Source organism: Cuculus canorus, chromosome 23, assembly GCF_017976375.1.
Source record: "Cuculus canorus isolate bCucCan1 chromosome 23, bCucCan1.pri, whole genome shotgun sequence".
In the NCBI taxonomy this organism is placed as follows: Eukaryota; Metazoa; Chordata; class Aves; order Cuculiformes; family Cuculidae; genus Cuculus; species Cuculus canorus.
In genome coordinates, this window is record NC_071423.1 from 8,337,867 (window position 1) to 8,351,196 (window position 13,330).

The 13,330-nt window shown below is 46.6% G+C and overlaps 1 protein-coding gene across 1 annotated transcript in view; it reads left to right on the top strand.

Moving 5' to 3' along the window:
• GRAMD1B (GRAM domain containing 1B) overlaps positions 1 to 13,330 on the top strand; it is a 98,325-nt gene that overhangs the window by 83,824 nt on the left and 1,171 nt on the right. Inside the window, 12 exon segments of the mRNA XM_054087082.1 lie at positions 477 to 592; positions 1,079 to 1,235; positions 2,203 to 2,392; positions 2,776 to 2,913; positions 3,581 to 3,705; positions 5,111 to 5,206; positions 5,209 to 5,255; positions 6,300 to 6,402; positions 6,980 to 7,119; positions 7,121 to 7,182; positions 7,412 to 7,502; positions 10,317 to 10,424. Of these exon segments, the coding sequence (XP_053943057.1) occupies positions 477 to 592; positions 1,079 to 1,235; positions 2,203 to 2,392; positions 2,776 to 2,913; positions 3,581 to 3,705; positions 5,111 to 5,206; positions 5,209 to 5,255; positions 6,300 to 6,402; positions 6,980 to 7,119; positions 7,121 to 7,182; positions 7,412 to 7,502; positions 10,317 to 10,424 (1,373 nt within the window).

The window sequence follows — 13,330 nt, forward strand, 5'->3', positions numbered from 1 at the left end:
GCCGGCTCATGTCGAGCTTCTTGTCGACCAGCACCCCCACATCCTTCTCTGCAGGGCTGATAGTCTTAAGTAACATGAGATTGTGGCACGGAGAAATAACAAAGTCAGATTTTAGGGCAGAACCTGGGGTGACGGTGAAGGCTTGCTCGGCAAAAGGGCATCTTATGGCTTGATGGGGGCGATCACTAAGCCAGCTTGGCCTAATGGTATAAGGCTACATATACCCATGGTCCTTAGCCAGCGTGGAGCTGGACCAGCCTGCCAGTAACATGCAATCCACCTTGCAGCATCACCGGAATTCAGAAGAGGTGAGCCCATCAGAAGGCTTCACCTCCCAACAGGGGCTGTGTCAGAATTGCTCACTTTTACTTTAAGGACAAGGGTTGTAATACTCCTGACAATGGTAGTTCCAAAATTCCATTATATTTCAGTATTCTCGTGTGAAAATGTATGCTGTTCTCTGTTCCTTCTTCTAGCCTCTCTGTCCGAAGGAGCTCTGGCACTTTGTTCACCAGTGTTACGGGAACGAGCTGGGTCTGACTAGTGATGATGAAGACTATGTGCCTCCTGATGATGACTTCAACACAATGGGGTGAGTAAGGAGGAGTAAAATCTGCCTGTGCTGCAGAAAAGATGGCCTCAGGAGAACAGGAGTCCTGATACTGCATACCTCAAACTGCTGCCTGTCCCTGGTGAGAGGTTCTGGGTTCTGGCCAAACATTTGCCCTTTTATGTGGAATTTCTAAAAAGCTGAAAGTGTTGCATTTCCTCATGGAAGATGGTAGGGAGTAAAATGCTGGCCTCTTTGCTTGCTGAGCTAGATGAGCAATTCTGTAGATGCCAAAGCATCCCTGTCACCAAGCCAGTCAGCATGTTACATGTTCAGAAAGTGCTGATGCTTGTCAGTCTCTGCATATAAACTTGAAAAGTTTGAGCTTTATCTTGCCTGCAGTGAGCCATTTCTGCTTCCAGTCAGATTGGAAATTCCATAGAAGTATTCATACTTGCTCTGTGTGTCCAGTTGTAGCTGTACTGAGAGGGGTAAACATAAAAACCTGTGTTCTCTGTGGCGTCTCAGCTACTGTGAAGAAATCCCTGTGGAGGAGAATGAGGTCAATGACAGCTCCTCAAAAAGCAGCATGGAGGCCAAGCCAGAAGCTAGCCCTCAGCTGCCAAAGAAATCTGTCACTGCCAGCACTTTGACATCTACGGGAAGCAGTGAAGCACCAGCCTCGGTAAGTGGTTCTGCCTTCATTGCAATGGGAGCAGTAAGCTTTTTCTCTGGGATCCAGCTAGTGGTCCATGTACAAGGTAGCTGTTTACCCTCCAGCTCCTCTTCCACTGCAGCTGACCTCAGTCCTCGAGTCAGTGATATCTGTGAGCATGGCATTTGCCCAGGAAAATGTGAGCAAAGTGTGCCTGTCCTAAAAGCCGGTAAACTAGGACTCACCTGGACATGTTCCTGTGCCATCTGCTGTAGGTGAACCTGCTGTAGGACAGGGGTTGGACTGGAAGACCTCCAGAGATCCCCTCCAACCCTGACCATTCTGTGACTCTCAACAGCAAGGTCATTTTCCTTTCTATGCTTTTTGATGGAAAGAAGTGAAGTATTGGAGATAAGTGTTCTAATTTCTCCTCTGCCTTTGGTCATTCCCTAGGAAGCAGTGTGTGCCCTCACAGTATTATGGCAGAGCAGACCTTGTTTAAATGTACCCTCAGATTTTCCTAGCTGTACAGGGCTTGTTCAGAGGCAGACTGAGTATTGCTTCTGTGCTTGTCTGAACAAACAAAAAAGCCTCATGTACGTCCCAAGCTTGAACTGTGATTCTTTGAGAGGAGGTGATCTAATATACCCATGTGTTTTACAAACACTGCATGGTAACCTTCCTCCTTTTCATGCTATTTAATTTCCAGACATGTCATTAAAATCATAGAATGATAGAATAGTTTGGGTTGGAAGGGACCTTAAGGCTCATCCAGCTCCATCCCCCTGCCATAGGCAGGGACACCTTCCACTGGGTCAGGTTGCTCAAAGCCTTATCCAGCCTCGTCTTGAACACCTCCAGGGATGAACATCCATAACCATATCGAGGCCAAATGTTCAAAGATACGAAAAATGGCCCACAGATGTAAAGTTTTCATAAATAATTCCCAATTTCCAGGTGCTGATCTCATCCTCAGTATTCTTTCTCCTTTCTACAGTTTGATGGAGTGTTACCAGAAGAGGAGGAGGCAGTGGCAGAGAGTCCTGTGGAAAAAGACCTTGGCATTGCAAGTATCATGGGAGAGAAGTTAGAGATTATTGGCCCTGTGAATTCCCCTTCCCTAGACTTCAATGACAATGAAGACATTCCCACTGAGCTTAGTGACTCGTCAGAGACGCATGATGAAGGTAAGCGGGGAAGGGCCATTCCATTGGTGGTGTTTTTCAGCCTTGTGCTGTCCTTTCCAGTGAGAGACTGGAGGGGAAATACTGAATTCCTATTCAGGACCCTCAGAGTTCAGAGGATGCAGAGAATTCCCATCCTGGGCTGCAGAAGGTGAATGTGTGAATGTATTTGGAAGGATGTCCCTAAAATAACTTACGTAGTTAATTATCCCTTCTAATGTTTCAACTATTGTCCTATTATCAATGGAGGAGAGGGCTAGAAGAGTACCTCCTTTGGGTTTCCTTCTTTACAAAGTATATACTAGGGTCCTGGTACTGTGAAAGCGCAGCCTCTGATATTGGCAGAGAGGATCACAGCCAGTGCTTGTGGTCCTATTTCCCCACAGGAGAAGTCCAAGCCTTTTATGAGGATCTGAATGGCCGTCAGTATGTGAATGAAGTGTTCAACTTCAGTGTGGACAAACTGTATGACTTGCTTTTCACGGACTCCCAGTTCCAGAGGGACTTCATGGAACAGCGCCGGTTTCTCTGGTAAGCTGCTGCTGGCAAAGCCCGGTCACTGTACCTGCAAGGTACAGAGGTATGGACAGAAGGAAGATCTTGACACATGTCTTGGAGGTGTAACTCTACCCAGTCCCTGTATCATCAGGCAATATCCTGAGCAGATCTTGGGACAGCTGTAGCCTGTACTGAGAAAAATCAAAGGCAGGTAGGTAGAACCAGCCTTGTTTGGCTCTCTTGTTTTATTTTCTAAGAGATGGATCTATGTTTATGGAAGAAGCAGACTCTTTTATTTTTTAACGTAAACTAAGGTCTGATCCTGTGTTCAAAGCTCAACCGTGTGAAGAAAAAGCTCTTCTGGCTCCACACCACACACTGGCATGGACTGTGCAGTTGAAAGTGCAAAACGAGTGTCCCTTGGCCTGCTGTAGTTTTTTCCTATAACTGTAGGTTTGCTGAAGGAGATATGTCCCTAGCCTCTCCCTCTTTCCCTGCACATGAACAAGTGTAAAGCATTCACATTTAGTACAGGAGACCTTTCTTTCGCACTCCATTGAGTTCTAGTGCTTCTACAGCCAAGCTCTCCAAGGGGAAGGAAATGCTGTCCAGAGCTTTATATGGCTGTGCCTTTTCCTAGGGAACTGACTGGAGATCCCTCTCCCATTATTTGAATGGAATATTGTTTTGTCCTCTCAGATATTATCTTTCATCCCTGGAAGAAGGAAGAAAACGGCAATCAGACCAGAGTGATCTTGTACACCATTACCCTCACCAACCCTCTGGCCCCCAAAACTGCCACTGTCACTGAGACGCAGGTAAGTGAAAGGGGAGCAAGAGTAGGGAAAGCTTTGTAGAATCAGATCTGTGATTTATTTTCTTGTCTTGGGCATGCTGCTTTGCATGTTTTCATTCTCCCTACCCATTTTCCTTTACACATTTTCCCTCTATTAACTTCCTACTCGGTATCACCGGAAACATGAATCTTGCACTCTGGATCACATTGCAAGGAAAGGACTGTAAATTTTCCATCAAAGTAGATGAGTTTGTGCACAAGCCAGCACATTCTAACAACACTGTTTGTTAACCATACTGGTGGGTTTTGAGCTGTATTCAGTCCAGTAGTTGTTATTCATGCACTAGGTCACAAGAAAGTCATGTACTATCTAGCCGTCCTTCTTACAGCTCTTCATAAAGAATGTCCAGGCTGTTTTTATTACTTGGTGGGGACAGTTAGATGACTTGTTTAAAAGTTAAAAAAGGGAGCATCTGCAATGCACTGGGAAGAGCTGGGCTAGCTGCATCTGCAGCTAGAGAGGAGGAAAAGCCTCCTTCTGTGTCCAGAGTATATGTTAGAGTGGCCAAGGGTAAATACTGAGATTTTAAGGGAATACAGAGAGGCAGAAGAAAAGATGGGATGCTTGAGCATTGCATTCCAGCAAGAGGAGAATCCCGGTGGTAAGATATACCTTTTAAGCATGGATGAAGTGTGCTGCTTAGAAGCAAGACTGCGTGCAGAAAGATAAGAGAAAAGAGGAGAGCAAAGTGGTAGGCAAAGGCAACAGTTACACTTTCAGGCAAGTAAGGATGTGGCCTATTTTACTCTTGAGTTTGGGGTCAGCCACCATGCACACTTTGCTGTGCCCTCACTGCAGAGGTAAGTGGGAATGGTCTTTAAGAAAAGCCATACTTTTGTATATGGCTCTGTAGTTTAACTTTGTCTGTCCCCTTTGTGAGAGTTGTTCTGGGCAGAGAGAGAAACAGATCAGAAGGCTTAAGAGAAGCAATTGATATGTTTTTACTGTGTTTGCGAACCACAGGATAATTCACTCTGAAAAGGACTCTGCTCAAAGCAGGGCCACTCATGATTTTAGATCACATTGCTCCCTGATAAGTTTAATGAGAAGATAGCGATCGCTTGCAAAGGTCCACAGAGAACTGTCCTCACGTGGTGGCGATGTGGTTTTGTCTCTGATACAAAAGGCTGGAAGCTGAGCTTACTGGAATTGAATGCCCCTTTTGAAATATGCCCAAACACTTGGTTTCCTCAAGCATGTGCTCCCTTAAGGTGTGCTGTTCACAGAAGAACTGCAGGGATGGGGCTTGGCTGTGGTGAGGTCTGTGATCTGTGGTAGAGCTGTTTCTGTAAAGTGAAAGTGGTGATCTATCAAAGCCATGTTCTAACCAGACTAATAGTTGCCTTGCTTGCTGTCTTTTATGCAGACAATGTACAAAGCCAGCCAAGAAAGCGAGTGCTATGTCATAGATGCAGAGGTGCTAACTCACGATGTCCCGTACCATGATTATTTCTACACCATTATACCCGCTACACATTGACTCGTGTCGCCAGAAACAAAAGTCGACTCAGGTACACTTCTTATGGGATAAAGGGCTTTACTTATGATCAGAAGTCAACCTTGGGTGGGAGTTCTGCTGTTTCCTGCGTTAGAAAGGGGTTGGGGAGAACTTACTTCATTTCTTATTTCTTGCTTGAGAGAACTGGGATTGTGCTGAGGGAAACTGGGGTTGTTTAGCTGAGAAGAGGAGGATGAGAGAGACCCTCATTGCTCTACAATTACCTGAAAGGAGGTTGTAGTGAAGCAGGTGCTGATCTCTTCTCCCAAGTAACAAGTGATGGGACGAAAGGAAATGGCCTCAAGTCGCACCAGAAGAGAGTTAGATTGGATGTTAGGTAAAGTTTCTTTACTGACAAAGTAGTGAAGCACTGGCAGAGGCTGCCCAGGGCAGTGATGGAGTCTCCATCACTGGAGGGGGTTCAAAAAACATGTAGACGTGGCACTTCGGGACATGGTTAGTAGACACAGAGGTGTTGGGCTTAACGGTTGGATTGGATGAGCTTAGAGGTCTTTTCCAACCTCAGTGATTTTATGATTCTATGATTCTTGTCCTGTTGCTGAAACCCTCCTATCATGAAGTTACCATAGGGGCAGTGGTCTGCCATGGTGAAGTTGAGCAACAAGAGACCTGATGCAGGGGAGTTAGGCGGGCCAGGGAAAAAATTCACAGGCTTTTCTTGCTTTTTCTTAGAAGCAATGGTTTGCAGAGCCAGCTGTCACACACAGTGAGCTGCAATGTGATAAGCAACAGGACATATTCCAGGGACTGTGCCTCTGAGCTGCACTTGGGGAAAACAAGTGGAGGAATTTAGTACCAGGCAAAGCTATATGCTTCTGTGTTTGACTTCAATAAGTAATCTGTAAGTCTTGCCCACCTCATGGCCAAAGGTCTCAGGATCATCTCGGGGAGGCTCTTTGGGGCTTTCTGACACTGGAGGACTTTCATGCAATGCTTTCTGGAGAAAACACAAAGGCTGAGACCATTCAGGAATAAAAGTGTGCACATTGCATCCAGGAAGCAAAACAGGGAGAATGACTTTTCTTTCTTCGTATAGGGTTTCCACAGAGTTACGTTACAGGAAACAGCTTGGGTGGCTGGTGAAATCCTTCATTGAGAAGAATTTTTGGAGTGGCCTAGAAGATTATTTCCGTCATTTGGTAAGAATGTAAATGAGCTTGCACAGTAAACAAACCCACGAACAGGGCCACCTTCCATAGTTTATGCATGCCTCCCTGCAAGCGCGGCAGCATGACGGGTGATACCTGCCTGCCAGCCTACCAGGGATCAGTCCTCGAAGTGGTGTACAAAGGGGGCAGCCAAAGTCACGGCCCCTGCGTTGTAACAGTTGCTAGAATTAATTTGGTCATCAAATCCTGCTCCCTGGCAGGACCACAGGCAGTCTGGGTCAGAGTTTGGCAAAAGGTGTGTAGAAGAGAGGCCAAACATTGGAAGAGGCTGTGCAGGGAAGCGGTGTGAGTTTTCATTGCTGGAAGTGTCAAAACCTGTGTAGACATGTAACTTTGTACGTGGTGGTGGTGGGCTGATGGCTGGACTGGGTGATCTTAGAGGTGTTTTCCAACCTGTAATGATTCTATGATGTATAGTGTGTCCCCTGGCATGGGTCTCTGCCAACTGGTTTGGCCTCAGCAGCTATTGCTATTTAGAAGGCTTAAGTCTATATCTCTGCAAGGCCCAATGTCACTTCTTATTAAATGTTTTCCCTTGCTGTCTGCAGAGAGCGAACTAACCAAAACGGAGAGCACGTACCTGGCTGAGGTCCACAGACAATCCCCTAAAGAGAAAGTGAGCAAGCAATCGACTGTGCGCCGTAGGAAACGGGCCCATGCCATCTGCGTGTTCCACCACTTGGAGGAGTGCTGAGTCCGTCACCACCCCAACAGATGAGGAGGTTTGCACATCGATCAAGCATGTGGCAGGTGAGGAACTGCTAACCCCATCCTGCTTTAATGATGGAGAGCTGGATACCTCTGGAGAAAAACTGGAGCTTTGCTTGTGGAGGGTTAATGGGAAGAGGGACCTGAGCTTTCCAGGACATGGAGGATCCATTATGATTGCCTTGAGTGAAATGGAGGAGTGGGTAGAGGGACAAGGGTTGCCCTCCCCATCAGATAGCATTTCCTAGCCTAAACACATCCATCTCCTCAGGTTCCACTCAGACACGGCACATCCCCGAGGAGAGCCCCAGCGGCTTCCACCTGCAGAGTGTCTCCAAGCTGCTTCTTGTCATCAGTTTTGTGTGAGTGATTTTTTGGCTTTTCTTCACAGTCAGTCTTTGACAACTTTGATCTTTTTGTGTTTCTGGCATTCTGTGCTCCCCTGTGTGAGTTTTTCCTCTCTCATATTCCTCACTTAAACTTTGCACAGCACAGAGGAGAGAAAAGCAATGACAGGTGGAAAAGAATGAATTAAAATTCCCCCAAATGCCCCATCAGCTGTTTTGTCTGGCTTGATTCCAGCTTTTGCCAGTACTTAGCTGGCTACTGATCCGGCTCTATAGGTTCTGGATCTTATTTTATCAAAGTCCTTCCTTCCTCAGTTTTGACCTTGTTGTAACCCAACACGGGCTTTGCAGACTTGTGTGTTTCTGGGAATCCTAAATGCAGGTCAGCTTGACCATCCAGGACACAGGCAATACTGATAGTGGCAAGCAGGGTGAGGGGCTGCTGTGCAAGGAGACGGGAGTCAAAAGAGAAGAAATCGAACAAGTAGAAAGGCTTTTTACTTCAGAGACTCAGCTTGGAGATTTCAATGACATCTAGAAACTGTGGGGATTTTAATTTAAAATAAGTCATTTGATGCAATCTGCCATCAAACTAGCTGTTATCATGAAAGACAACTATGCAAAGTTCCCTAATAGAAGTTACTGTGCTGTCACAGCAGGCTCTGTGTATGTGAGGAGTCTGTCTGGTTCTTTGTTCCTCTGGTCTGACAAAACCTGTTTGGATCTGGTCCTGGGCAATGATTTTGACATGAGATACCATCTCAGAAAGAAGCTGGACTGTTTAGAGATGATTTCTGCCAAAATCAGAGTGGCAAGAGAGATTGGTATGATTTCTAGTTCAGCATAAGAACTATGTTTGGTTTGGGCATTTTTCTGCCATCACCTTTTTGCAGTTGCTAGTCTTGGACTTGGCTGTGTGCTCCAAGGGGCTGTGTATGTGTCCCTGCATGTCCCTACGGCTCAGTCTTTATGCTGAATGAAGGTGGGTTTACTGTTCGTCAGCCCTTTAGAGCTGGCCGCAGCTTTCATGCCTTAGTGCTGCAGGTGGTTGCTTGGGCAGGCACTGTGAGCAGTGCAGGTCTAAAAGGAGCAATCCAGATTCAGTGTGGGCTTTTCCCTCACTTAGGGAAGTGTGGAGCATACTGTTAACCCCAGAGGAACAGCCGAACTTGGCTCATTCTTTTCATAAGCTCCATCCACCTTTCAGTGAGGTGGAAGAAGATGAGATTTGTAGACTGAGGTACTTTCAAACTGAGCTCCCTTCTGCATTTCTTTTTCCCAGTGGAGATAGAGACTGCAGAGGTTTGCAGCAGCAACCCATTTGGTGGCTGTAATGATAATTAAGGTAATTGTAAACTAATGCAGTGATGAGAAGATAGCCTTGTGCTATCATCTTCTGCATCTAGACAGGTGAGATGCAATTAAGATGCGTTTGATCTGGGTGAGGGGCCTGAGTGCTTCCTCAATAAGTTTGCCAGATGACACTATATTGGGCAGGATTGTTGATCTGCCTGAGAACAGGAAGGGACCTGGACAGGCTGGATCGATGGGCCGAGGCCAACTGTATGACATTCAACAAGGCTCAGTGTCAGGTGCTGCCACTCAGGCCACAACACCCATGCAACGCTCCAGACTTGGGGCAGAGCGGCTGGAAAGCTGCCTGGCAGAAAAGGACCTGGAAGTGGTTGCTGGTTGACAGTGGCTGAACATGAGCCAGCAGTGGACCAGGTGGCAAAGCAGACCAAGAGCCATCTTGGCTTGGATCGGCAGTGGTATGGCCAAAAGTAGGAAAAGGATCATCCCCTTCTACTCAGCACTGGTGAGGCCACACCTCAGATCCTGGGTTCAGTTCTGGGCCCCTCACTACAAGTACTCTAGGACAGTCTCTCCTGATGGGCTACTGGTTTAGCTTGGAGCGGTCAGAGAGCCCTCCATAATGTTTTCAGAATGTTTTCCTGCCCAGTTGCCGCCCACCTGACTGAACAGAGGAATAGTGGGACATTTTTCCAGCAAAATAACTGCACTGTCCAGAGATAGGCATGAGCATGTTAGTTTGGAATCTGTTCCATGCATCTGATGGATGGGAGGAGCAGAAGTGCCCCTGCACAGCAGTGGGGTGGCGAGAGGAACAGTACAGTGTCTGGTCTAAGCAGGGGTTTGTAGGGCAGCCTGTGGTCCTGTTCCCATCACTGCATGCAGTAGGAGTGGGTAAGGCTGGATACACACAGGCTGTAACATGCATTTATGTGTCAGACAGTGCCCTGCTTTGGGCTTGTCCATAAGAGCTACACACAGCTCTTCTTTTGCTGAGGGAATTGCACCATTAATTGCAGGCACGTGGTTATTTGTCCATCATTCTTGCTTCTTTTCCCACTATTCCTTCCTTCCCTCCTTCCCCCCACTGTATCTTCTGCACTATGAGCCTTCTGTGCTCATTCCAGTTTCTCCTGTTCTGTGTCAGTCTGTTTCTAACCTGCATCTACTCCGTCTTTTCTCTTCCCTGCTCCATTAGATCTGTTTCAGGTACTGTCTCTGTTTTTTACCTCTTCACTCTCCTGTTTCCCTCCCTTTCTCTGCATTCAGCACACCCACTCATCCAGCCTGTTCTGTCTCATCTGTCATCCCTGTCTTTCTGTCTTCTGTCCATCCTCCTTGCTCACACATTTCTCCCATCAGGTGAAGTTTTGGGTTCTTATCACCTGGTCCTTACTCAGATTAAATCCCCACTCGCATACAGCATGGACCTGGGCCCCCAGATGCCCAGGTGTGATTGGCAGGCAGTGAGCTATGAGGTGCTCCTGGTAAGCTGGCTGTTTTCTTTATTTCCAGTCTGGTGCTGCTGGTCATTCTCAATATGATGCTGTTCTACAAACTCTGGATGTTGGAATATACCACGCAGACGCTCACAGCATGGCAGGGTTTGCGGCTACAGGAAAGGTACCATCACCCCTGCATTGTCTTTGCTGCCTCTTGCATGTTTCCTATGGATGTTAGAGGCTTTCCCAGAATGCCAAAGCCCTGGGTGGCTTGTAGATTGCTGCCTTTCTGTGTAAAACACATAGTCCAGGTAGGTAGCTGAATTGGAGGGGCTATCAGCGTTCCCAAATCTGAAACTGCTGAGCAGTTGCAGCACAAGAGACCGAACTGAGGCAACCTCTGCTTCTTCCCGGCATCCCATGTAGTGGAGGATGCTGTACGAATAAATGGTTTAAAATCTTGGGCCAAGGTTGTCACCTCCCCTCCTTTGATGGCTCTGTATGAAAAGCAGTGTCTTAGAAAGAACGCTCTGTACCTAGAGGAGAATTTGGGCCTGTGAGACACAATCAGCTGTTGGATGAGTGTCTTAGGTTTTGAGCGGTGTGGGTCCAGATATCAGCAAGCTGTTAGAGCATGGGAGAAAGAGAGATCACTAGGAGGGGACAGTGATCTTCTTAACGACCTAAGCCTTTGCTAGCAGCACCAGCATCTGGTAAGCAGTGAAGTGTGATTGCAGATTGACTTAGTTTCTTTAGTAATTGGTAGGGCAGAACCTTGTCCAAGGCTTTTTGGGTGTCCTATTTCAGTATAGTGTCTACTCTGGTGTCTGCTGAGATGTGTGGAGCTTTAGGCTGTATGGCAGCAGGCTGTATGGCAGTGAGTTTTGCAGGAAACTCACTGACAGCCTCCAACCAGACTGGATTTATTATTGGGATCAATTTGTCTTTATTATATAGATTGCCTTATCTTGTCTAGGGTAAAAGGCAGGCCTGTGAGTCTGAATTTCCACGGATGCACTCCAGAGCACCTTTTGTAGATGGTTCTTACATTGGTCACCTGATGTCCTGTAGGTATTGTAATGATAGCCAGAAAGCTTGTGGCTTTAATTCCTTCTGGCATTTTTAGTTGAAAGCTTTTTTTTATGTACATGCTAGATATCCTGTCTGAATAGTTTCTGCTCTCAGAGGTTGAGAACATCCCAAATCCACTTTGCTAAGTTGGTTTTGTCCCCTTATTGTCCCCCTCATGGCTGTACTTTTGTGCAGTCACTGTTATTCCCTTGCTAAGTTGGGTTTGACTTTCAGCATCCATAGCCACGTATACTATCATGATGTTTTTACGTGATTTATCTCATGTTGTAGGCTTTCCGGTTTCTCCTTATTAGGGAAGGGGATAATTATTTCTCCATAATAGCCCTGCTGCTCTCCCATAGACAGATACACTAAGAGAGTTTGCCTCTTTATCTTCCTCTGACACTCTTTGCATTTATTTGGATCGCTACAATATAGTATTTAAGTACAAGACTTATATGGTGTTTGTATGCTTCTTGTAATGTGCACGTAGTAGAATTAGTTATATGGATAGCTCTATTCCCCCCCGCCTCTCTACAGCACGGTGTTGCAACCAGGATTGCTGTGGAAGTAGACTGTCTACTCAGTGTGCTCAGAAGTGTTCAGTTTGAACACTGAAGAGACCTTTTTCCATATCTGGTTCTACTGAGACTTAAGTGTTCCCTGCAGGCAGGGGCAGGCAGCAGTTCTAGACTGTGTGCTGGTCCTCAGTGCGCAGCCTCTCCATTTAGACATGGAAAGCAGTCTTTAATAGTAGTAGAGTGTTGTTTATTAGAGAACAGGATTCACCATTCTTAAAAATTGTGGTAGTGTTATGTTATTGTTGTGCTTAATTAACTTTTCTTTGTTTATCTCCAGGTCTGGAGCCAGCTGAGCAGGGCAGATGCACGCTGACAGCAGGGTCCCTGGGAGTGGCTGCCCAGAGCTGCCACTTGGCCCAGCTGATGGGTCTTGGGCAGGAGGCAGAGCTTGTCTGGGCCAAGTTGTGGATAAATTTCAGTCAATTGGATTAATGCAAGGAGCATAGCGGAGTCAAGGAGGTTTGAAGGTACAGCAGTGGCATCCCATTCTGCCCATTTACTAAGGTAAAAGGCGAACAAGTTAGACTATTACATTACATTGCCAGGGAGAAAGGAGGAAATCACCCAAGAAAAATGAGTTCTAGCTGCAGCTGAGCTCTCACTAACATGGGGACATCCATAAATGAGGCTTAAAAATCTCTACTGTAGTCTGAGGAGGGATTCAGCTATCTTAGAAAGTAACAGAGCCCAAACAGGTAAGCAGATAAAAAATAGGAAAGACTTTTAGCTATGTTAGAAGTAGCAAAACTTAACTGGGGGTGTGCGAAAGTAAAGAGCCATACCTTTCAGGAGAAATGGGCAGAAGCTGCTGCATCTTCCTGCCAACACCAACTGCCTTGACTCTGCTCCTCATTGCTGTGCTCCTTGCATTGCTCTGCTCGACTGAGATTCACCCTCGCATCAGCCCAGCTGAGGTTTACCTCCTCGCCAGGCTCACCGCGGGCACCTGCCTGAGGCTGTCATGGCAGCTTTGGGCAGCCAGTCCCAGTGATCCCCCCATCAGCACCTTGAGTGCTTCCATCTGTTCTGAATCTGCTCCACTCAGCAGTCTGCAGCCCTGTTCCAGAGGATTAATTGGGCCTGAAGGGAGGGGATTGATACTGCACACACTTGCCTCTAAAAGGACAGCCAGTGTTGCTATTACTCAAGAGAAAGCCTTCTATTAAATAAAAGACTGACACAACATGCCTAGAAAAAAACCAAAAGATGGAAACTGTACAGAGCTACCTGCCCCACAGCATTAAGTTGTGTTGCATTATTCCCCATCACCAGCCATAGTGCCGTCTTTCAGCATACACATCTGAGAGCACCCTGCCTTCTGTCCTCCATTCCCTTCTGGCAAATGGGCTTTCGGTTTCACCCAAGCTACAACATCTGCAAAAGGCACATCTGTGCTATTAATTAATTACCATGGTTAAGATAGAGTAACATTGGT